General features: G+C 41.9%; 1 protein-coding gene across 2 annotated transcripts in view; it reads left to right on the top strand.

Annotated features, from left to right (window-relative positions):
* Positions 1-22,368, top strand: part of gabbr1a (gamma-aminobutyric acid (GABA) B receptor, 1a) — a 120,450-nt gene that overhangs the window by 57,809 nt on the left and 40,273 nt on the right. For both annotated transcript variants that reach the window (XM_049582833.1, XM_049582834.1), the window contains exons 9-15: positions 8,161-8,331; positions 9,035-9,136; positions 9,426-9,491; positions 9,721-9,912; positions 16,143-16,388; positions 19,383-19,446; positions 20,332-20,409. In XM_049582833.1, the coding sequence (XP_049438790.1) occupies positions 8,161-8,331; positions 9,035-9,136; positions 9,426-9,491; positions 9,721-9,912; positions 16,143-16,388; positions 19,383-19,446; positions 20,332-20,409 (919 nt within the window). The remainder of the gene's footprint in view (positions 1-8,160; positions 8,332-9,034; positions 9,137-9,425; positions 9,492-9,720; positions 9,913-16,142; positions 16,389-19,382; positions 19,447-20,331; positions 20,410-22,368) is intronic.

Genomic DNA, 22,368 nt, shown 5'->3' with positions numbered 1-22,368 from the left:
TGGGACTTTCTCCCAGGAAACTAGTGTTTGGGACTGTGGAAAACCAAGGGAACTTTTAAGTTATTTTAAGGTACATTGTCCCCATGTTTCTTTTCCTAAACCTAACCCATGTAACTTTACATCAAGTATATAACAAACCATTAATAGGGCGCTAATTCCTTAGCACTCATACGAACTGATGTACACGTATTTTCATGAGATATCACGTGAACTGTTGTATGAGGATACGGTTATGCAAAGGTTTAACGATGGAGATGAGCTGTCTCGGTGCTGGTGTGAATTTGTTGGGACTGTTTATTGGTTTTGTGTTAAATGTTAGCCGCTGCTGCTGTGTTAGCCTGTGCAAACTGGGCAGACCTTAAACTGAAGGGGATGGGTTTGAGTTGGGATGGTCCGGGATTAGACCCCCGGTGCAAAAAGGATCGAATGCAGATATCATTTGACTGGAGGTGCCGTAGCATTGTTCCGACCTCTCATTGTTCTGACCTCTCATTGTTCTGACCTCTCATTAGTCCGACGTCCCGTTGTTCCGATATGTGATTATACTAGGCTATACTGTATTTGTGTACCATAGAGGATCAGCAAACGCAACAAAAGTAGGCAACTGGTCGAGATACAACTGTCAAAGAGAGGAGAGAATGAAACACCATAACCTCCTGTTGTTAACTCTGGGATCCGGGTTGTGTGGGGAGCTTTCCACGGTGCTGAACGGCTCCCGGCGGGCGTATTTCTGCCTTGATGGTGCGCCACGACCGGCTGTGGGTCAGCTGGGAAAGGCTCGAGGTGAAGCAGGCTCACGGCTTATGTGTTTGTCACTTTCTTTTTCATTTTAACCCACACCATGATCTTCTCCTGACCCTAACTAAGTGGTTTTTGTGCCTAAACCTAACCAGACCTTAACCACAGGGCATCATGATGATTTCAGAACAATGGGTTTAATATGGTCGCAACAATGGGATGTCGGACCAATGGGCTATCGGACCAATGGGCAGACCCCTTGACTGGAGACATTTTGATAGTACTTGGTCTGCAGTTATTTTGGTTGATAACCTTAAAGATATCAAGTACTGATTCCCAGCCCGACCCACCTCTGGTAATGATGCAGGTAGTTTGGATTAAGTGGGCTCAGGTCCTGAGATTTCTGTCTCTGAAATTTCAGCTGCTGCACCCAAAACAGTGGAGGTGAAAGGAATTTTGTTTGTGGGATTTACAGCATTGAGAAATGACATTTAAAAATTCAGCAGCAACGTCTTTATCCAGTGTCCCCGCTCCTCTGAAAAATCCACAGAGCACACTGTCAACAGTTTTCATATGGGGACTATTTCTTGGGTAGAAAATTGACAATGACAGCATTGCACAGCGCGGTCTGTGGATTCACTTGCACTGTATTTAGGTAGAGGCTGAAATCTTAGAGGTAGATATCTCAACACCTGAACACATAAAACCAAAACTAATCTTGCATGGTGGCTCTGTATAAATGCAGCCATTTACAATTTAGAACATTTGGTCCAAAGCAACTTCAGTAACTGCACTGATCCTCCACAGGGAACGAGAGCGAGATGCCAAACAAACAAGAAGACAATGAATGTTGCCTCTCGTCCCATGTCTCTGTCTCTAGTGAACTTTTGTTCCAGACAGCACGGAGAGTGATATGAGCTGATAAGAAACCTTGAGACTGACACCGAAATCTTGAGCCCTGTTGGTTCTTCACTCTGTTTTATGCGGGCAAAAATGCACTGTAGAAGCTGTTGGAAGCTGATATTAATCTAAATGATGATTGCTTGAACTTGTGGTAATTATACTAAGTTCCCAAAATCAATGCTGTAGTTGTTTATTGATTTTAAGATACTTCACACAGCGTTTTGATTTACCAGCTACACTTTGCGTGGCAGTTTCACAATACTGGATCGACAGGGACACTATGTGCAGGACAAAACATATTGTTTGACCTCACATACTGTGTGATTATACATTTATAACAAGTACAAACGCGTCCCAGATCTCTAAATCAGCGAGAGATCTGCTGCTGTTTTCTGCTGCTATTTTTTGAAAGCACTCCTGCTTTTTATGCCTTCGTCAGTTAGTTTATTTTGTTTATCTCATTCTCTGCCTTCTCTTGATCTGCCTCCCTGTCACTCAAAGTGCTCTGCTTATTAGATTTGTCCCATAATTGAAGTTTCATCCAGAGATTAGTCATCGAGAACAATCAGTTCTAGTGGTTGGCATCTGCCCCTCTTTCTTGTCTCTGGTCTCTTTCTCTCTTCCTCACCCTTCCTTTCCTTATCATTAAAAACTCTTCCACATTTTGACTCTTTGCCTTCCTCTTTTCTCTGTCTGTCGTCGCTGCCTGGAGCTGGCCTGCTCTATTTCAGCCCCTTTTCCATTCCTTTCTTCTTTCCTTCCTTCCTTCCTCCTTTCCATCCTTACTGTCTTTTTCTCCCACTCTTCATTTCCGCCTTGCTCCCTCAACTCGAGCATTCGATTCTCCCTGCACACAAAGGGATCTGTCTCTCTTTACTACACGCCACCACTGGCACAACCTCCTAACCGCCACACTCAATTATTTCTGTATGCTGCCTGCCTGCAGAAGCCTCCTCGCATGTCAAACAGCCTCATCAGAGTGCCGGGGAGGCAAAAGCAACCTCCGTTTCTGGACGCTGATCAAGAAGGGGCTCTCGATCGGCTTCTCTTGGCACAGTGTTAATTTGATCCCCCATCTCCCTTTCTAAAAGCACTGTAAGCCATAGACGGGCATTGATCTGCTACTACAAGGCTACAGGAGAACTGACGAACTGAGAATCAAGAGATATTGTTTGTGGTTTTTGGGAAGCTTCGATGTGGAACTTTGCCTGTCTGTTGCAGAGTGCTGCTACGTCGGTCTATTTCTGCCGCAGAAGCTTTTCGCTCCATCTTAGTTTTGTCACTGTTTTCGTGTCTGGTGAAGGTTTATTTGAGTGTTAATGTGGGGAAAAGCTTGCAGCTCCTTGTTTGGTGGTTTCCAGGTTTGACAATTGAATAATTACATCCTACAGGCATGGTGCTAATGAAACTCCTGCAAAAGGCAGATTGGATGAATTATAACATGCATCAAGGCCGAACTGAGTTGTTGACGTTAAAGGGTCTATTCGCCTTTTCTTGTGTTTCTCCAGTGATACCTAGCCATGTTCATTTTTTTTTCTTGGTTTATCAGTTTTGTTTGTTTTATTTGCTTTCAAATATCAGATTTCCTCCTGATTGGGATTTAATTTGTGGTGCTTACCGTAACTTAACTGAGTCAGAAATCCTAATTCACTACTTCCGTTTTAAAAGTCATTCAATAATCTACTCTGTAGTGACATTTGAATATTTTGTGTCATCACTGACAGCTGTTGTTTTTATGCATCGATAAAATGCAACTCATGGCATTGTGGAGTTGTTAGCAGATCACTGTCACTCATCCTTAAATGTCATTACTTGTTTTATTTCCTTGTAGGAAACCTTGAATATATAGAGCATAAATATCTCACTCAGAAGACTGACAGTCAAATAGAGTGGCCAACATTACGGTAACTGCAGTTCACTAGAAAATAATGCTCTGTGGATTAAATTGACCTGCTTTAAGAAAAATATGTTATGAGCAGGGCTGCATGATATTGGAAAAAACTGACATTGCGATTTTTTTTATTTGCAATATATATTGCGATATTAAAAAATACAAGAAAATAAAGTAAGAAAATTTCAAAATAGAGGCGGAGCTTTTATTTACCACAACTGCAGAGGCTACCAGCTTAACTTGAAACAGACTACATTATAAAATGACTGTTATTTATTAATCCCTCTGTGTCTTTATATTTGTACTTTTTATCTACTCCCTTTGCCTTGATAAAGTTAATGCATTGCACTGTCATTTCAAACTCAACACTTCAAGAATTTGTTTCAAATTAAAAGCCCCTTATAACCTGGTCTGAGAGAATCCCTCCATTTTCTAAATAGGCTTTTATTGTGAAATATTTGTAGGAACTTGTTGTGGCGGAATCAGTGACTTGAATGTTTGCGTATGGTACTTCAAGTGTAGCTCTGCCATCTGCTGGCACTTTTTACGTCACTACAACAACATTTCGGCTGGCACATGAACAGACACAGTGACTGAAATTATAGTAAAAGTAATAAAAATAGGACAAGAATAACCTGATGACATCACACGTGTGCATGAGAGGGGGAGGGGCTGCTGAGTGCTCAGAGAGGCGAGCGGAGCGGAGCAGAGAACTTTCTTCAGAGCTGCTTTTTTGAAGCAAAACAAAAGTTTACATGTTCTTAAAAAAGAGAAACATCGCATTTCCTGCGATGTGACTATCGCACATGCGCACATCGCAATAGCGATGTTCAAACGATATATCGTGCAGCCCTAGTTATGAGGGAAGTTTATAACTGTTTTAGCCATGCTCAGGTGATCCCACCAATAATTTTCTAATTCATTATGAAGATAAACTGATTCACATTGGGAATGTTTTTGTACTGTCATTCATTCATTCATTTTGCGTAACGGCTTATCCTGTTAGGGGTCGCAGGGGCTGGAGCCTATCCCAGCTGACATTGGGTGATAGGCAGGGTACACCCTGGACAGGTCACCAGACTATCACAGGGCTGACACATAGAGACAGACAACCATTCACACTCACATTCACACCTACGGACAATTTAGAGTCAGCAATTAACCTGCATCTCTTTGGACTGTGGGAGGAAGCTGGAGTACCTGGAGAAAACCCACACTGACACAGGGAGAACATGCAAACTCTGCACAGAAGAAATATTACCTGCTAAACATCAGCATGGTCATTCTGAGCCTGTTATCATGCTGACATTAGCATGTAACTCCTACATACAGCCTCACAGAGTAGCTAACATGACTGTGGACTTTCACAAACACAGTCCCATTTACATGCACTGGATTAATACAACTTTGGTGCTTGAGTGAGTATTTATGGCGGAGGGACAGTGTGTGTGGGATTGACTCAAAATAAACTACAATAGCCGTATTTAATGGAAATAAAGGAACACGTCACCCAGTGTGTTTTTAGGCGACAATGGAGCTGTCACAATGGCTACTTCTGTTTTTTGCACAAATTTTGAGTCATAAACATCTCCCATCATTTTAGATACCTACCCTTCCCCAGCTGCTCTGGACAGTAGTTGCCCTCAGTGTGTTCACATTAACCCCGGTCACCTGTTACACATTTCCTCAATATCTCCTCTGAATATATACTGTACCAGACACTTTCCTTATTTGCCAGATTTTATAATAAAGCACCCAGTGTTAACGTTCCAGCCTTTGTTCAATTCATTGTACTTTTGTTCTGCCATAGTTGATGTCTTTACCATGATTTAATGCGATACGTTCCATGTTACTGGAAAAGGGGCAACACCATGTCCTGACTGGATGCAAGGTGAGTGAGTATTAGCAGCTAAATCAGTTTAATTGCATTGTTGCTCTGTCCTAACTGCTTGCAAGCGATGCAGAGTGCCGTTTTGAGCAATACTCTTGTCGGACACCGATCCCTGTTGCGCGCATTGAAAGCACCACAATGGATTCATGAGGTTGAAATGAAGAGTTATCTATGATACCTCCTCATTTCGCTATAATGACCTAAATAAGTTGGCATCAGGTTGGAGGGGGATCGCCAGGGAGCTGAGCGTTTCTGGAAAGTGTCTAGCAAGCTAACTTGTTTTACAAAGTAGAGATGGTAGTATGATACAGTGTGGTAGCTGCAACAATTATATCTTTAAGTTACCCGCTATAGCATTGTTGTGAATATGAATAATAAGGAAGTACATACTCAGCCATCTTTTCAGTGGTTACTCTGAGGTATTTACATGACCAGACAGTGTTCCATACTGAATGGATGTAACGTGATGCAGCACGATAGTCAGATGCTCACTTGCTTTTAGGACACAGTGTAAGGGTGCTTTCACACCTGCCCTGTTTGGTTTGGTTTAATCGAACTCAAGTTTGTTTGCGAGGTTGTTGTTAAGTGTGGTTCATTTGGGCAGGTGTGAACACAGCAGTCGCACTGCAGTGCGCACCAAAACAACCGGACCGAGACCCTCTTGAAGAGGTGGTCAAACGAACTCTGGTGCGGTTAGTTTGTGGTAGTCACATGACACATTGTTTGGGTTAAACATGAGCATGTTACAGTCCTGGAGGATTATTAATGTGCACCTCCTCCTGCACTGCCTTAATATGCACATTCAGCACATCCAATGCATCAAAACATTGTTTTCTAGTTGGAGCCGCGCCTCGTTTTCAAACTGTATGGTTTGCCTAAAATGAACAATGACAGCAATATAGTCCACGATGAGCAGCGCTAAAATCAACCTGCGTAGTTGTCCCTCCATTGTGACATTAGAAAGTGTCACATTTATCTTGCAAGTGTACTCTTCTTCAACGTTTGCTTTACTTCCTGGATTTTTCCCACATGGAAATTCTGACCAATCAAGAGCAGCTTTCTCACACAAGGCATTTGATCTGGTCCGCTTGTAAATGCTGCCGTGAGAACATCAATCAATTCAATCAATCAATTTTATTTATAAAGCCCAATATCACAAATCACAATTTGCCTCACAGGGCTTTACAACATACAACATCCCTCTGTCCTTTGTGGGATGAACCACATAGGCAATTATGCAACTTCATAACAAAATTAGTCCCTGATTCGGACCAAAGCAAGACAACTCTAGGTCTGAAAGCAGCCTAACAGAGAGTTCTGGGTGAAACCATTACACCACAGAAGGGTTCTCTGCATGTAGAACCTCTTGTAGGGGGTACTGGGTGAAACCTTTCACAGATGATTTTAGGTGTAGCTTGTGCATAGTTTCCAAGTAGAACCCTTTGAAGGATTTGAGGTGGAAACTTTCTAAAAAGGTTCTACCAGGAAGCAAAAAGGGTTCTCCTATAGGAACAAGCCGAAGAACCCCATGTGGCTCTAGCCAGCACCTTTATTTCTAAGAGTGTTGGATCAGTTCATTGCTAGTTTTGGTCGTTTCATGTGATTTGTTGATGGAAAATAATATATAATAATATAGCCAGCATTATCTGCAAAGAAAGTGTGTTTTTCCTGTCATGTAACTCCAGTCACAGTCTGCATGTGCTCATGTGTGTTACAAACACCCATCACGTTTATTACTGAGCGTGTCACCCAACAAAGCTGTTGCTGGTTTCTCCAGATCTTTTGATGCCGCACCCAGATCAGCTGTCACTTCCTGTATAGTTTCCCTTCCTTTGTATTGATGCCTTCGTCTACCTGCATGTGCCCACAGGGATTTGTTATTGTGTGGAGTCCACATTGCATATGACATTTGTTATCTAACGTCAAGCCCCCTCTCATTCCCACTGGTGAACATCCCAGGGTTGTGTAGGCACTGGGGCTGAGATGAGAGCTGGGGAGGAGGCTACACTATCTGTATCTCTAATGGTTCCCTAAACTCTGGGTTTCTTGTTTTAAAGGAGAACTGTCGAGGATTTTATCTCCAGTTGTCACAATGAAACTAATTGTTAGAGGAACAGTCTTCTCCCGCTTTCTGTCGGCATTTCTCCTCCATCCCTCTCCCCTGCTGTTTTGGACACACATCTTAGCAGTCTGCGTCTTGTGGGAATAGTGCCTAAGAATTCAAATTATACGGGTCCAAATGAAAGAAGCAGATGATCACTTGTGCTACTGTTTGCAACAACAATAATTAGATCCTTTTTTTTTAAAATTTGTTCTGTTTGTAATAGCAGAATGTGTCATCACAATTTCATGGCAATGTATGCTTGGGAAATCCTGCATGCAGTGTTTAATTTTTTTTATTGAAATTACAGTGTTTATCGGCACACCTGATAAGCCGCAGGGAAGCTGAAAGAAAGACGGGAGGGGGGGTGGATGAAAATGAGAAAATGGGAGCAGGGATTGTCTCTCTGGTTCTCTGTCTTTTTGCTGGCTTTCCTCTCTGTTGTGTGTTGTTTGAACCAGTCGCCATCAAAGAACACTGTGTACAGGGGAGGAACAAGAGAGTCCAGATTTGAATACGTTTTGATTGAAGTCTGTTTAAAACTGATGCCTGGAAAGACCTTCAAAAGTACATTTTTCCTTACCCCCCATAACTTTCGTTTTCCCTCTTCTTTTATTTCTGTCTCATGTTTCCCAGCTGTCCTACGGTTCCAGCTCGCCAGCCCTGTCCAACCGCCAGCGCTTCCCAACCTTTTTCCGCACGCATCCGTCGGCCACCCTTCACAACCCCACCAGGGTGCAGCTCTTCCAGAAGTGGAAGTGGACACGCATCGCCACCATCCAGCAGACCACCGAAGTCTTCACCTCAGTCAGTGCCTTTAATCTCCATCTTGCTGTCAATTTTACGGCTTCGTTTTATCTCCAACTCTTTCTTTTATCTCCCTCGCTTGCTTTTTTTTTTTTTTAATCACGTCCTTACTTTGGCTCCATCATTTTTTTGGGAAAGTGTCGAGCTGCCTTACTGCCTGCCTGCTTCTGTATGTTTGTTTATGAGAGCTGTTGTGTTCTCAGGCTATGCGATATCCCTTCAAGCAATCTCTCCAGGCGATTGATGGAGGATTTTTGAAGTAATTTGTTGGAGTATTGGTTGTGAGAAATATTGATCAAGCAATACATCTCTCCCAGGCACGGCGGTCGATACCATGACACTTGGGTTGGTTCCTGTAATGGAGGTTAATGATCCCGCTCTCACATTCTTTCCTCTCCCTTCTCACATTCTTCTTTTCTTCTTTCAGCTCTTGTTCTTTGTCTAAAAATCTATTCTCTCCCATGCTGCCTTTCTTGTTTATCATACACACTGTCCATCTCTCTCTTGGCGTTTCTCATATGCACTTCAGATTTTTTTATTTGGTTTTTTTTTCGTCTCTTTGGGCTTGGCTGTGTTTCTTTTGTCTTTCTCTATCATCTCAACCCGGCACCTCTCTCTGTCTCAGTTCAGCTGACTCTCTAACCTCCCCCTCTCCCCCCCTCTCCCTGTCTGTCTCCCTCTGTCCTTCCCTTTCATCTCTCAGACTCTGGACGATCTGGAGCAAAGGACGAAGGAGGCAGGCATCGAGATCAGCGTTCGCCAGAGTTTCCTCACCGACCCGGCTGTCGCTGTCAAGAACCTCAAGGTGCTTTGATTAAAAATTCACCTCAGCTGCTGGTCGTCTCTCTCCCCCCTTCTCCTTCCTACTCTGGCTCACAGCTGCACACGATACCATTAGCATAGAGGCGATTTGATAGAGGAAATTAATGCGCCATGCTAATTAGCAACTCCTGAACAGCAGTACGTGTCGTCCTGCGGAGCAGCAGGAACTTTGGCATGCTGCGCCGCCACATCAAGCTGTGCTACAGTGAAGCTACAGTTTATTGTTGCTGCTGATGTAACTAAGCAAAGTTTTGTTTTATGTTTCAATGCAGCGCCAAGATGCAAGGATCATTGTGGGGCTCTTTTATGAGACCGAAGCCAGAAAGGTGTTTTGTGAGGTTAGTAACTTTTCTCGCTTGATTTATCCCAATAGACTGAACCTGACTGGCTATTAGCAGAAACTGAGCTCTGTAATGAGCTGTTTGAATGTCTGAATGAATTTCTGTGTTTGGCAGTGATACAACATGCTCAACACATCTCAGGGAATAACTCTCCTCATGCTTATTTATCATTCTCTCCCTCCCCTCAACCACCCTCTGTGTCTGCATCCCACCCTCCCTGCTGCAGGTGTTCAAGGAGAAGCTCTACGGGAAGAAGTATGTGTGGTTCCTCATAGGCTGGTATGCTGACAACTGGTTCAAGATCAAAGACCCCGCTATCAACTGTACGGTGGAGAACATGACGGAGGCTGTGGAGGGACATGTGACCACGGAGATCGTTATGCTGAATCCTGAGACGGTCCGCGGCGTCTCCAACATGGTGGGAACACGCAAAACACTATTTACTCTACCATTACTCTTGTATCAAATCAAATCAGACCATATCAAATTTATTCATAAAGCACATTCAAAAACAACCAGAGTTGACCAAGGTGCCGTACAATAAGATAAGTAAAGTAACGTAACATGGTGACAGCAAAACGTACGCAAAATAACATAACAACCCCCAAAAAATGCACAAATAAATGAGTGAAAAAGAAAATAAAGCACAGAATAGTGCCGAAAATAAAAACAGAAACCTGAAGGACAATCAAAGGCCTTAGAAAACATGTGGGTCTTCAGCTTAGATTTAAACGTGTCTACAGAGGGGGAGCACTTAATTTGAAAGGGTAAACTGTTCGGGGCGGCCAGTGGCTTAGTGGGTAGAGCTGGCATTCCATGTACAAAGGCAATGTCCTTGCCGCAGTTCTAGCCCATGGCCCTTTGCTGCATGTCATCCCCTCTCTCTCCCTCTTTCACGCTTAATCGGTTCTGTCCAATAAAAAAGCCCAAACAAATCTTTAAAAGAAAGAAAAGGGTAAACTGTTGCATAGCTTTGGGGCAGCTCCTGCAAATGCACGATCACCCTTCCCCCTTAGTCTCGATTGTGGGACTGCCAGGAGCAACTGGTCTGAGGATCTGAGAGATCTTGGGTTGGAAAGGGGGCAGAGGGGTGCCAGACCATGTAAGGCTTAAACTTAGATCTGTACCTATACTTGTAATTATATTAGATAGATATTGATCAGTGATGAGGAATTGTAACATCAACAGTTTGAAAGATGAATACATTCCTCTAACTGACAAATAATAAGTGAAGTTATAAAGAATCCATCACAGTGCAAAATACTTGCGGCACTTAGAAGTGTTTAATGAGCTTATAATGACATCAGCTAGAGTGCACCTGTGCTTTGTCACACAAGTACACATTGGAAAAGGAGCTCCTACTTGTATTTGTAGACACAAATACAGAAAAACTTGGGATCATATTGATAATCAATACAGAAAACAATCAGGAAATTAAAATGATTATACATGAGAAAAGAAAAGATTGCACAAACATCTGTAAATCCGTCAAGAAGTGCAGTGCCTACACCTCTCACACACACATCAGTAAACTCCATTAAAGGATTTGAATGGAAAAATACTCAGATACTCACACTTTGGTTTACACTAATTATCACCTGTATTTATGTCTTCCTGCACCCAAAAGGTGAAAAGAAAAACAGGGATGAAGTGCAAATGTGATGCTGATGATGCACCAGAGTCTCTCAGAGTAACAAAACATGAATTATTAGCATGTTAGCAGCTGCTAGCATGGCTGCAGACTTCTAGTCTTGTTATACAGCCAAAATAAACACAGACAAATTCCTAACTTTTATTATGAGCCCTAAAATTCTGTTAAATCAACACATTCTTATTCCCAACTCATCAAATAATACAGACAATGAGTGAGTGGCTCTACATGTTAAACTGTTACGCTGTAGGTACCCCTCCAGCATCAGTTTTGGATGCTTAAGGACGGCATGTCATTTTAAGCTTGTTACATTCATTGTGTCTTATAAAAAGGGTTACCACAGTTATGAAATTAGAAAATTGTTTTCCAGGCCTGAAAATGGTTTTAACATACATTGTATGTACATAAAAATCCACTAAAATATCACTAGTATCAAGTGATACACATTCACATGACTGGCATCGCACTGTTGCCAAGGCCACGCCTATTTTGGGAGAAAGAAAAGGTGTTGTCACGTAAGTGGAGAAACAGGAAAATGCGGAAAAGCTGTTGTGTTGCAGGTTAAACAAGGCTTTGCGAGTACCTGTACCTGCGAGTACAGGGTGTCCACGGGGTCTTAAAAAGTATTAAAAGTTGATAAATCAAATGTCGGAAAATTAAGGCCCTTAAAAAGTATTAAAAAGTCTTAATCGCGATTTTATAAAGTATTACATTTTCTTGGCGTTCAAGCTTTGACAAAAAGTATCCATGAATGTAAAATGAGCGAGTAAAGTTATTATTCGCAAATGCCTGAAAAGTTGTTAATAATGTTTGGTTGTATCTCTATATAGGCCTACCTATGAGAACTACTTAAATGCAGTCGTGGAAATCGGGTAAAATAATACAGAAAAGTTATGGGAGTCTTTTTAAAATTCATAAGTAGAAATGTTTTGGAGCCTTGATTTTCACAGAAAATGAACCGTTTTCACTTGTTACAGTCTCTTTTCAAAATAAACTTCCAACTTTGTTTTTAGGTTTTAAGGTTTACTTCCTTTGAGGTTTTGAGGTTTACTTGCTATCTGCTTCAAATGTGTGAATAAGGCAGAATTTATACTTCTGTGTCGAATCGACGCCGTACCCACGCTGTAGGTTCCCTCAGTGGAAACAAAGCTTTTATTTACTTTAATTTCACATATAATGTTAGGATGAAGTGACCTAGGCATAGGCATACGTCATGTTTGTATTCATTTTATTGACTGATGGCCAGCACATCTGGATCTGGTTTGGGCAGAGACCCAAGGTACGTAGGGGGTCCCTGAGAAAAACATTAGAGGAATGTATAATGATTCCAGATGTGTGTGGGTTTTTTTTTATTAAACCGTCAATTGAAGATCAACTTGTCGTCTATTGTGCATCTTTTACTATTTTGTCTCTGGACCAGAAGTTCTTTCCTATCATATGAGAAACAATAAATTGTGAAGACAGTAAAGCCTCCACAAAATAGCGTTTTAAACCTTGTGTGTGATTAAATCTGACTTCATATGAGCAGAGGAAATCTCTGATCATCGCTAGGCTAATTTATACAGTGTAAAATGCCATAGGCTTGTGCTACTAACGTTAGCATCTTATATTTCTTTGTAAAACATGTTTAGCATAAGACAGTTGTTTTGTCAGTGAACCTTGTGAGTTGTAATGGAGCCGGATTTTTTAATGTCACCTTTGTTAAATGTTGCTGTTGTCCCTGGCTTCATATGAGTAGAGAGAAGTCCGCTAGCCGTTAGGCTAATTTATACTATGTAAAATGCCATAGGCTTGTGCTAAAAACATTAGCATGTTGTATTTGTGGGGAAAATGTGTCCAGATAAAGACAAGTGCTTTGTCTGTGAATGCTGAGTTATAGTGAAGCTGATTTGTGTACTTGTGTTTGAAATTGTCGCTGTTAAGCCATGTTTAATGTGTGTTTAATGTGTGTTTGAATCAACCAAACTTTACAGCACTTCATAGAAACCTCTGCTGCCATCTAACGTTTTGGAGGTGTAACAAGTATAAATGCGTAGGTCATGTGCATAGGCCATGTGCGTAGGCCATGTGCGTAGGCTATGGCGAAGGGTCCACCGCACAAGTATAAATCCCCTTTAACTTGCGTCATACGCATGTGAAGTCGCTGAATCGATGAATGAACTTCAGCCGGTGCATCCTCAGTGTCAAGCGTCCCCAGAGGATCTCAATGCTGATTGGCTATCGGGGCACAAATTGGTTGTTTCAGTTGAGATTTTTCAACTCTCGTGAATAAGAGAATGACGCTAAATCGCGCTACTTAATTTGCAAATTTCGCGTCATTCACATCACGTCCATCGCGAGTGTTAGGCAAGAAAAGATTGTGGCTAGGTTTGGGGAAAAAACATTACAGTTTGGTTAAAATTAGTAAGATGTTATTAACATAATGTCACCTGAATTATGTCACACACAAACTGTACTTGTACTGCTAACATCTGGTGAAACTAAGAAGACGGTGCTTGGTCTGGAGGGAATGTCTGTCAAATATCCAACTTTAAACTAACTTCACTGCAGCGTGCTGGCCGCAGCTGGTTGACCAGTGTCCTGTTGGTGGTTTTCTCAGTTATAATTTTTTTTTTCAATAAGTAAAAAAATTGGATGTGTGGTGTGTGTAGACTGTGTGTAAAAAGTGTCAATATTGCATGACTACTCAGGGTCAGTGTGTGAGTTGGCAGATGCATGTAGAGCAGACAATCAGGCGTACAGCTCAAATTTTATGTGCACCACTGTGCATATGCATGTGGTATTTTCAGTGCTGTGGTTGGTGAAAGGTGATATCTTTTGCTAGTTTTTAATTTCTGTGGTGTTCCTGCACTTCTCAGTGATCACTTGTCAGCCAAACACTGTGATGTCTTCCTTCTTGAATTTTTAGTTAATGTAGTTCGAGCTCTTTTGTCTGTTCATTCATTGTGGTTAACGCAAATCTCTTCAACTATATCCTGCTTCTTATCCGTGTCCCTAACAAACTCCATCCTGCTGTCTGTGTAAGATAGATCAGTTCCCATGAGATAGAGTTTTCCCCAGGCAACAGTGTTTAGAACAATAACGTCATGGCGTCAGTGAACTGTGTTTGACCTGAATCAATATTATGTTTCATAAACCGTTGATATCAGGTAGAGAAATACATGTTTAATACTGTCACACTCTTTCTGAATGTCTTCCTTTATAATATTTCCTCGCAGGTAGCAGTCGCTCTCTGCTTCTCTTTCGCCCGTCACTCTCCTCTGTTCACCTTCTCTAATCCTCTTAAACTGTCTCTTCCTCTCTCCCATTGTTCGACCTTCTCTGGCTCTGCTGGTCTATGGTGGATCATCCTTTCATTCTTCTTGTTTACCCACCTTTCCCTTCTCCTTATCATTTCTTCATCCCCACCTTTTCCACCATCCACCCCCCTCCCCTTCCCTTCTCCCCCTCGTGCCCCTCCTTTCCCTCTCTCACACTTCATCAGCAGCTGTTGTTTATATTCATACAGCACCTGCCGCTACCTGCTGATTTAGCTGTTGACGTGCTGCTCAATGGGTGATAAGAATTACAGCCCGAACTCATAGTCAATCTATTCAAATTCAATTTCCAAGTTTGAAATTGGCATATTTCTCCTCGATAGAGCATTCAGATGAAGCCGGTGTGCCAGTACTGCAGGGTCTGCAATAGCACATTGTCAGCTAGATTTCAGTAGGTAGTGGCAGATTTAAATGCCAAATGCCAAGGTGGAATTTCAATGAGATGAATTTGACATAACTGAACTGGGGGGGTGTGTGGGCCCTAATTGGCCTCAGAGAATCCACAGGGACACCTTGATGATTGGTAGCAATTATTCTCCCGTCACACATGTAGTCATCCCCGCATTCAGAGGGAGATAATGTTTATTGGTGTTTAATTACAAAAACAGCTGAATTGTACATTTGTTAGAGGAAAAGAAAACATTAGAATAAAGTTGAAAATTATTTCTTTGATTTTCAGGATCGGTCATGTTCAGTCTGGTGCCACATGTTACATATATTTTTTAAGACTGAATGTCTTTGTGTTAAGCTGCACCCACATGTGAGCGTTTTATATTTGTTTCCAGTGTCAGTTAAAAGCAGGACGGTAATAATCCACACTTCTCCTTGCTTTTAACTCTTATCATAGCACCTCACTTTGGCTAATCTCCTAAAGTTGCAAAAGGAGTATCTGTAATATTAGAAGAACCAACAAAGAAATATTTTAGCTTCCTCTTTCAGTCGGTGCAGCATATTTAAAGTGTTACAGGAATGAGCACGGAAATGAGCTAGTATTTCTGTCCCTTGTCTTGAAGCCAATTGTTTTTTTCAATAGGTCTTTGATTGGATGCTTGAAATAGGGTGGTTAACTGACTGTGGTGTGTCTGTTTTTAACACAAGCTAAAGGCATTTTCATGTTTTTTACTACAACATAAAATCCCGTAAAACTTCAATTAGTAGCCCGGGCTTTCATTTGCTTTAATTCCACGTTGTATCCTGTTTGTGTAATACAGTTTTCTATACAAACAGAAATGTAACTTTGGACAGAGCCGGGCTAGCCTTCTCCCTTTGTTTCCAGTGTTAAATGCTGAGCTCATTAATCGCCTGCTGGTTGTAGCCTCTCATTTAGCTTACAGGCATGAAAGAGATATCAAAATCTCAGCAAGAAAGCAAATAAGCGTATTTTACAAAATCTTGAACTGTTACTTTGATCAATAGTCGCTCCCCTTTATTTCAGTATGGAGGTAAAGAACGGTGACTCACTTATTAGAAACAGTGTTTTCTTTCTAATGTTGGTCTAAAATTCAATGTTTAAAGAAAATCCAACCCAAATTTTTGCAGAGAATGTTGTCATCATGTAGGACTTATAAATGCTCCTGATGATCCACTACTGTCTCCTCCTCTTTGAAACTGAGTAATAGACATATTAATGTACAATTTGTCAGAAGGACTCATCTTTCCTTTCTGTTCTGTTTCTATCAGACATCGCAGGAGTTTATCGCCGCCTTGATGTCCCGTCTGGGTGGAAAGAACCCAGAGGAGACTGGTGGTTTTCAAGAGGCCCCTCTAGCCTACGATGCAGTGTGGGCTCTGGCCCTTGCCCTCAATAAGACCGTGGCACCACTGAAGGCCAAGGGCCGACGACTGGAGGATTTCAACTACAACAACCATGACATCACCTCTGAGATCTACAGGGCGCTCAACACAAGCTCTTTTGAAGGTGTTTCGGTAAGTACAGAGAAAAAAGAAAGGAAAGAAGTGCAGATTATAACCTCTTCTTCCAAAACATGGTACACCATCGCTATGTGCAACATATGAATATGCAATGTTTTGTACAGGTATTTTTTAATGCTGTGCTTTTTAAGCTTTAGAATTCCAGTTGTTACTACATATGGTGATCAAACTGTGTAGACTCACTTGTCTCAAATCTGTGCAAAGGCCTAAAATATAAAATATATATTCATGTGAAGGAAAGGAACAAATGAAAAACAGTGTTTGATATCACAAAGTCAGTGATGTCTGATAGAAGTACATAGTGTTAAAATTAATGGTATCTTTATTCTTTACAGGAGATAATAACAGCAGATTTGATATGCCACCATCTTACTGCATATTTTCTTTTATTCTGGGCTTGTGTTTGTTTGAAACCACCACCACCCCTGCTACTGCTGTGTTTTAAGATTTAGCCAGTGGCAAAATCACTAACTAGTTACATTCTTTAGTGAAAGACTTTATTAGAGTTACTAAAGAAGCAAACTGACCTGCAGAAAGAGAGTAAAAATACTCCTTGTGGACAGATATCAGCTCCTGAGTGTCCATTATTTCCGGAAGGAAAATAAGAATAATTGAATTTAGTATAATAAAGTAAGTGTTCGCATTCGATCCCTGGACAGCTTGTTAGGCAAACCTGTAAAATCTACTGCAATCCACAGCAGCAGCTCTGCCACATATTCTACCTTTATGCAGCCTTTTATGGCCAGTTTTTCTTAAAACTTTAGTTGTTAATTCAACTTTATGTTTATTACTGAGGTTGTAGTTTGCAGTGGTGTTGCACTGGACTGAATTGTACTCAGATGTGTTTCTGGTATTCTTCCCCACTTGTGTTTGTAAATGGGGCCTACAAAACAGTAGAAAGACCTCAATATAATTCAGTCCAGTTTAACACTATTGCACACTACAACCTCAGCAATAAGCGTATAGTTAAAGGGTGACTTCTGTGTTTTTCAAGTGAGGTAGAATGCATGGCTGAGTTGTTATATCGGGTAGGAGGCCCCCAGGGCAGACCCAGAACACGCTGGAGGGATTGCATATCTCATCTGGTTTGGGAACGCCTTGGGGTCCCCCAGGAGGAGCTGGAAGGCATTGCTGGGGAGAGGGACGTCTGGGGTGCTTTGCTTGGCCTGCTGTTCCCACGACCCGGCCTCAGATAAGCGGATGAAAATGGATGGATGGATGGATGGATGGATGGATAAGATTTTACAGGTGTAGCCTACTTAATAAAATGGCAACTGAGTTTAAATTGAAAAAGTAACATGATTGAGGCAAAATAGAATTTGGGTCAATTATACATTTTCGAACCCAGGGTGGGGGGTTCAAACTCTGTGGTGGGGGAGACCCTCTGTGCGGAGTTTGCATGTTCTCCTTGTGTCTGCGTGGGTTTTCCCGGGTACTTCAGCTTCCTCCCACAGACTCTTAATTAGCTGTAGGTGTGAATGATAGCATAGATGGTTGTCTGTCTCTATGTGTCAGCCCTGTGATAGTCTGGCGACCTGCCCAGGGTGAACCCCGCTCTCACCCAATGTCATGTAATAACTTTACCATTTATTGGCAGTTAGATTTGTTTAAAATCTGCCTGAATGTCTTAGTAAATCTTTGGTTGTACCAGGCTAACTGTTTTCCCAGTATCCAGTCTTTATTGGTTCTAACTGGCTGCTGGCTATAGCATCATATTTTGAATACAAACCATACACTGTATAAAAATAATGAACATAGCCATTGTGACGTCATCCATTGCTTTGGAAACCTCAAGTTTGGCATTTTGGTTGTCGCCATCTTGGATTTTTGGAGCCAGAAGTGAGCATATTTGGAAGAGAGGGTGGAGCTGTAGGGGAACAAGAGGTGGATGTGACTCGCACGCCCCTTTTTACACAGAGATTGCACTATAGGGCTGCTTCAAAGTCCTGTCTTTACACCACCTTTGCTTTTCATACAGAAGAAAACAACTGTAGCATCATGCCGCTCCATTGTGTGATTTTAGGCAGCATGCCGGTAGCAGGGAAGCAAAAGAGGCATGACGGGCATGACATGAAACACAACACAACACCGTCTGCCACTTTATAAACAGTAACAATGGCATAACATGGCAATAACAAGTATTTACAGTCATTTTTATATGGCAGCTGATCTCGTCCTCTGCTCGGAGGGTAAGGAGCTCCCTCAGCTCATTGTTTTCCCAGTTTGTGGACATTTTCAGGCTGCTAGTCATCTTCTTTGAGTTAGCTGCTAACTGCTATGAGCTGCTTTTTAAATCTCCCACCAGCTGGTCGAACACATAATATGTCATCAAAACGCCACACCCTCATCCATAGTTCCATCCCGCTGGATGTCCCTTTCACCCAGAGGTCATTTTGGCGCTGTTACCTCTGCTGCAGTTGGCTTAAAGGCGAGACAACTCTGTCCCCCTGTTCCAGGATTGTACTTTTTATACAGAATGGCAAAACGGCATAATGGTGTAAAATTCCTGCCTTGAAGAGGCAGTGTAAAATGGGCTATAGACTGTGGTGACCTCACAGACAGCTTAGCATTCAAAGCGGCCTCGCATTTAATCATGTATAACTTAAAGCCTTAATAAAAACAATAAATAAAAATTTGCTCTTCATATATTTGTCATAAAGGGGGAAATTAACTATAGAGACCAAAAACATTTTTGTTCCAGGCTGTAAACATGTTTCTGCTGTAAAGTTGGACATTTTAACATGGGGGTCTGTGGGGATTGACTTGCTCTTGAAGTCAGCCTCAAGTGGCCATTAGAGGAACTGCAGTTTTTGGCACTTCCACTTCGTTTTTCAGCCCCGGAGGTGGCCGCTTGGTACAAACATGAGAGAGGTGTCAATCCTTGCAACTAACTCTTGGCAAGAAAGCAAATGTGTGTATTTATAAAAATGTCAAACTCTTCCTTTAATCATTTGCATTAAAAAACACCTCCTCCTGTCTGTGTCTCAGGGCCAAGTGGTGTTTGACGCTCAGGGTTCCAGGATGGCAATGACGCTTATCGAGCAACTGCAAGGTAAAACACTCCCACACTGTCCTCCCACAGATGTTTTGTTGCAGTAAACAGTAAATGCCACTTATTCATTAAAAAAAAGTCACAGCTGACTGTATTCCTCGTGTATCGATCGTTGCTCTCAGTTCATTTCAAGGCAAAGCCTCTCTGTTTGGGAGGCTTCACTGTGATTGGTCTCAATATCTTATAATTGCACATGCGAATGGGCTTGATGCAGGAATGTGTTGACTCAAGGCTTCGCTCTAATTGGGCACAAGCCTTCGTTTTAAGCTGTTTCTGGAAATGGCATCCTATTTGTCACCAGTGACTTAATGAGTTTCCCCGCACAGGATAAGGTTGAGGATTATTTTCTACCTCTGTTCCCTTTGGCGTCCTAAAGGATGGGAATTTATAATCCTGCTCCTTTCTGTCTCATATTTCCTGTTGTGGTGTCGAGGTAATTTGACATCCACAATGAGACGACCTGACTTGCATCCCTGAATCACTGTGGGGCCTCATCAGTATTCCTGGTCAAGACTGCCACATAAGCTCCTTTTTTTCTCCTCCTTCTCCCCTTGGTACTTCTTTATTTGTCCTTCTTTATGCACCTTTTCATCCCTCATTTCTTTTATCTGTTCATTGTGTGTCTTTTCTGTACCCACGCATACCATTAGCATGAAGCCACAGGAACCAACGAAAAATAACTAAATGGCGGTTTTATGAATTGAAATCAGTTCTGTCAAGTTGTGCTGTATTGTTTGAAATCATGATCCGCCACAAAACACCAGGGGAGGAAATGAATTACACATGCAATACTAATTAAGCTATTCTTTCTCTCTGACTTTTGTGCTTTTATTTCACTCTCTCACTCCTTGTCCCGCTGTTTCTTTTTCCTTCCCAATCATCCAGGAGGCAGTTACAAGAAGATCGGTTACTATGACAGCTCTCAAAAGAACCTCTCCTGGTTTGGAAATGATGTTTGGATAGGTAAGATGGAGTTCATGGCACTGTCTTCACCCAGCTTCCTGTGTCTGTGTTTGCATCCCATCTGTCATGCTGTGAGTCAACAGGGTCACATTTTTTATGTGCTCTGACATTAGACCTCCTCAGTGTGGCTTTATTTAGACTATCTGGCTGTGTAAATGACATATAATCATGCTGGATTTTCTGCAACCACTAGTTTGGGTGAAGCTAGTTATTTGGCTGCTGACGCTCGCCCAAAATGAGCCGCCTGCACACTCACTGTCCAGCATGTGTTAGAATGTTGGCGCAGCAGATGCACAGTAATCAAACTGGGCAGCAGCTACGGTTTGACTGGCTAACCCAGGAGTTTTCAAAGTCTAACACTGTGGGTTCTCCCTCAGACAAAATCGAGGATAACTACACCTCCCTAGCAATACAGTGCGCTACCTCTGGGCTACAACTTTTATTTTTAGCCTAGATATGTTTACATTTCGGCAAACAGGCACTATAAAAAGTATGCTGAATTAGCAATTAGCAGTTCCTGTTGGCAGTTTACAAATAGATGTACAGACAACTGTCAGTGTGTTACTTTGATATTGAAGGGAACGTAAAAATGTCATGATTTTCAGGCAAGTTCTGGAATATAAGGTGCGTCTGTTTTCTAATTTCTAAACAGATTTATGGACAATTATTGGGAATGGACATTGTAGATAATGATATCCTCATTTAAGTCATTTTTTCAAGCAAAAAAGCCAAACATTTGCTGGTGTCAGGGTTCTTCGATGTGAGTATTTGATGCTTTTCTTTGGCATAGATGATGATTAAATAGCTTTGGATTTTTTGTTTCATTATTTTCTGACTTTTTATTGACTTTAAGGCAGCCAACATGACAATATCAGTTAAAATCCTTATTGTCTTTGCCTTGGCTCCTCACCATTGTCTGCCTGGTGCTCGGCCACTAGCACGGTTTGAAGGAGAGGTCTGCTTGGACAGAATTACTGACACAGACGTGCCATGGGAATTTCACGATTAAGGTGTATCTTAAAGACGATGATATGTAGATTTTTCGGCATTAATTGATATATCAATCCAGATCAATGTATAGTTACACCCCTAGTACTTTATTATGCCATAGCATGTGTCTGTGTTTTTCTCGTTGAGTTTTGTGTTCTTAATGTACACATATATCATTGAGTTTTGGTTTTGTTCTGTCTCTTGTGTTGTTGAGTTTTATGTATTCTAAAGGCCCATCTAGGGACAGGCATTGCAAATTAGCTAAGGCTGTACATGCTGTGTTGTGTGGTAATTGGTTTATGCGACACACTCGGCCCGACACAAATAAACATTAACTAAAAAAAAAATAAAAAAGTGCGAGTTTTGAGGCAAATTGCAGCAATCAGGCGCTGAGGGTTTTAAAGTACCTTAATTGCCTCACAGTCACTGCTGCAGCTCCAACTGCTGACCGAGTTGGTAAGTGGGACAAACCAACGGGCCAAATACAATAACTGCCCTGTTGTTTTGGGAACACCGGCGTGCACCTGTCTCTTTCCCCTTTGCCTCACATCGCTCTCTCTCCAGACTTTGTTCTTATGTCATTCTTCTAAAGGAAGAAGCTCGATCTCACGTCACACAATCCAGAACCTTCTCTCTAACTCCTGCTGCCCGTATTCTAGTTTGCTGTGAAAACCTATTACTGCTGATTTTCCTCAGACACCAACACCAATGCTGTGGTTGTTTACTGGCCTGTACCTCCCTGGAGAGGTGACATACTTGTGCCTGGACAGAGTGTGCCACTAATCAATCCTGCACGCCTCGGTAGTCCGTGGAGAGCCGCCTTTTTTTAGGCTTTTAAGGAAATGATCAGTTGCCAAGGCTTAACTGAACCCAGAAGAGGTAGTGATTCCAGGTCAGCATCAGTGGCGAGGGACGGGTGACCTGTATGCATGTAGGCAACATGTCCTTCACCAGGCCAGCTGCCAGCTC

The sequence above is a fragment of the Epinephelus fuscoguttatus genome, linkage group LG8 (genome assembly GCF_011397635.1).
Source record: "Epinephelus fuscoguttatus linkage group LG8, E.fuscoguttatus.final_Chr_v1".
NCBI lineage: Eukaryota > Metazoa > Chordata > Actinopteri > Perciformes > Serranidae > Epinephelus > Epinephelus fuscoguttatus.
This window is presented reverse-complemented; position numbering and strand designations above follow the sequence as displayed.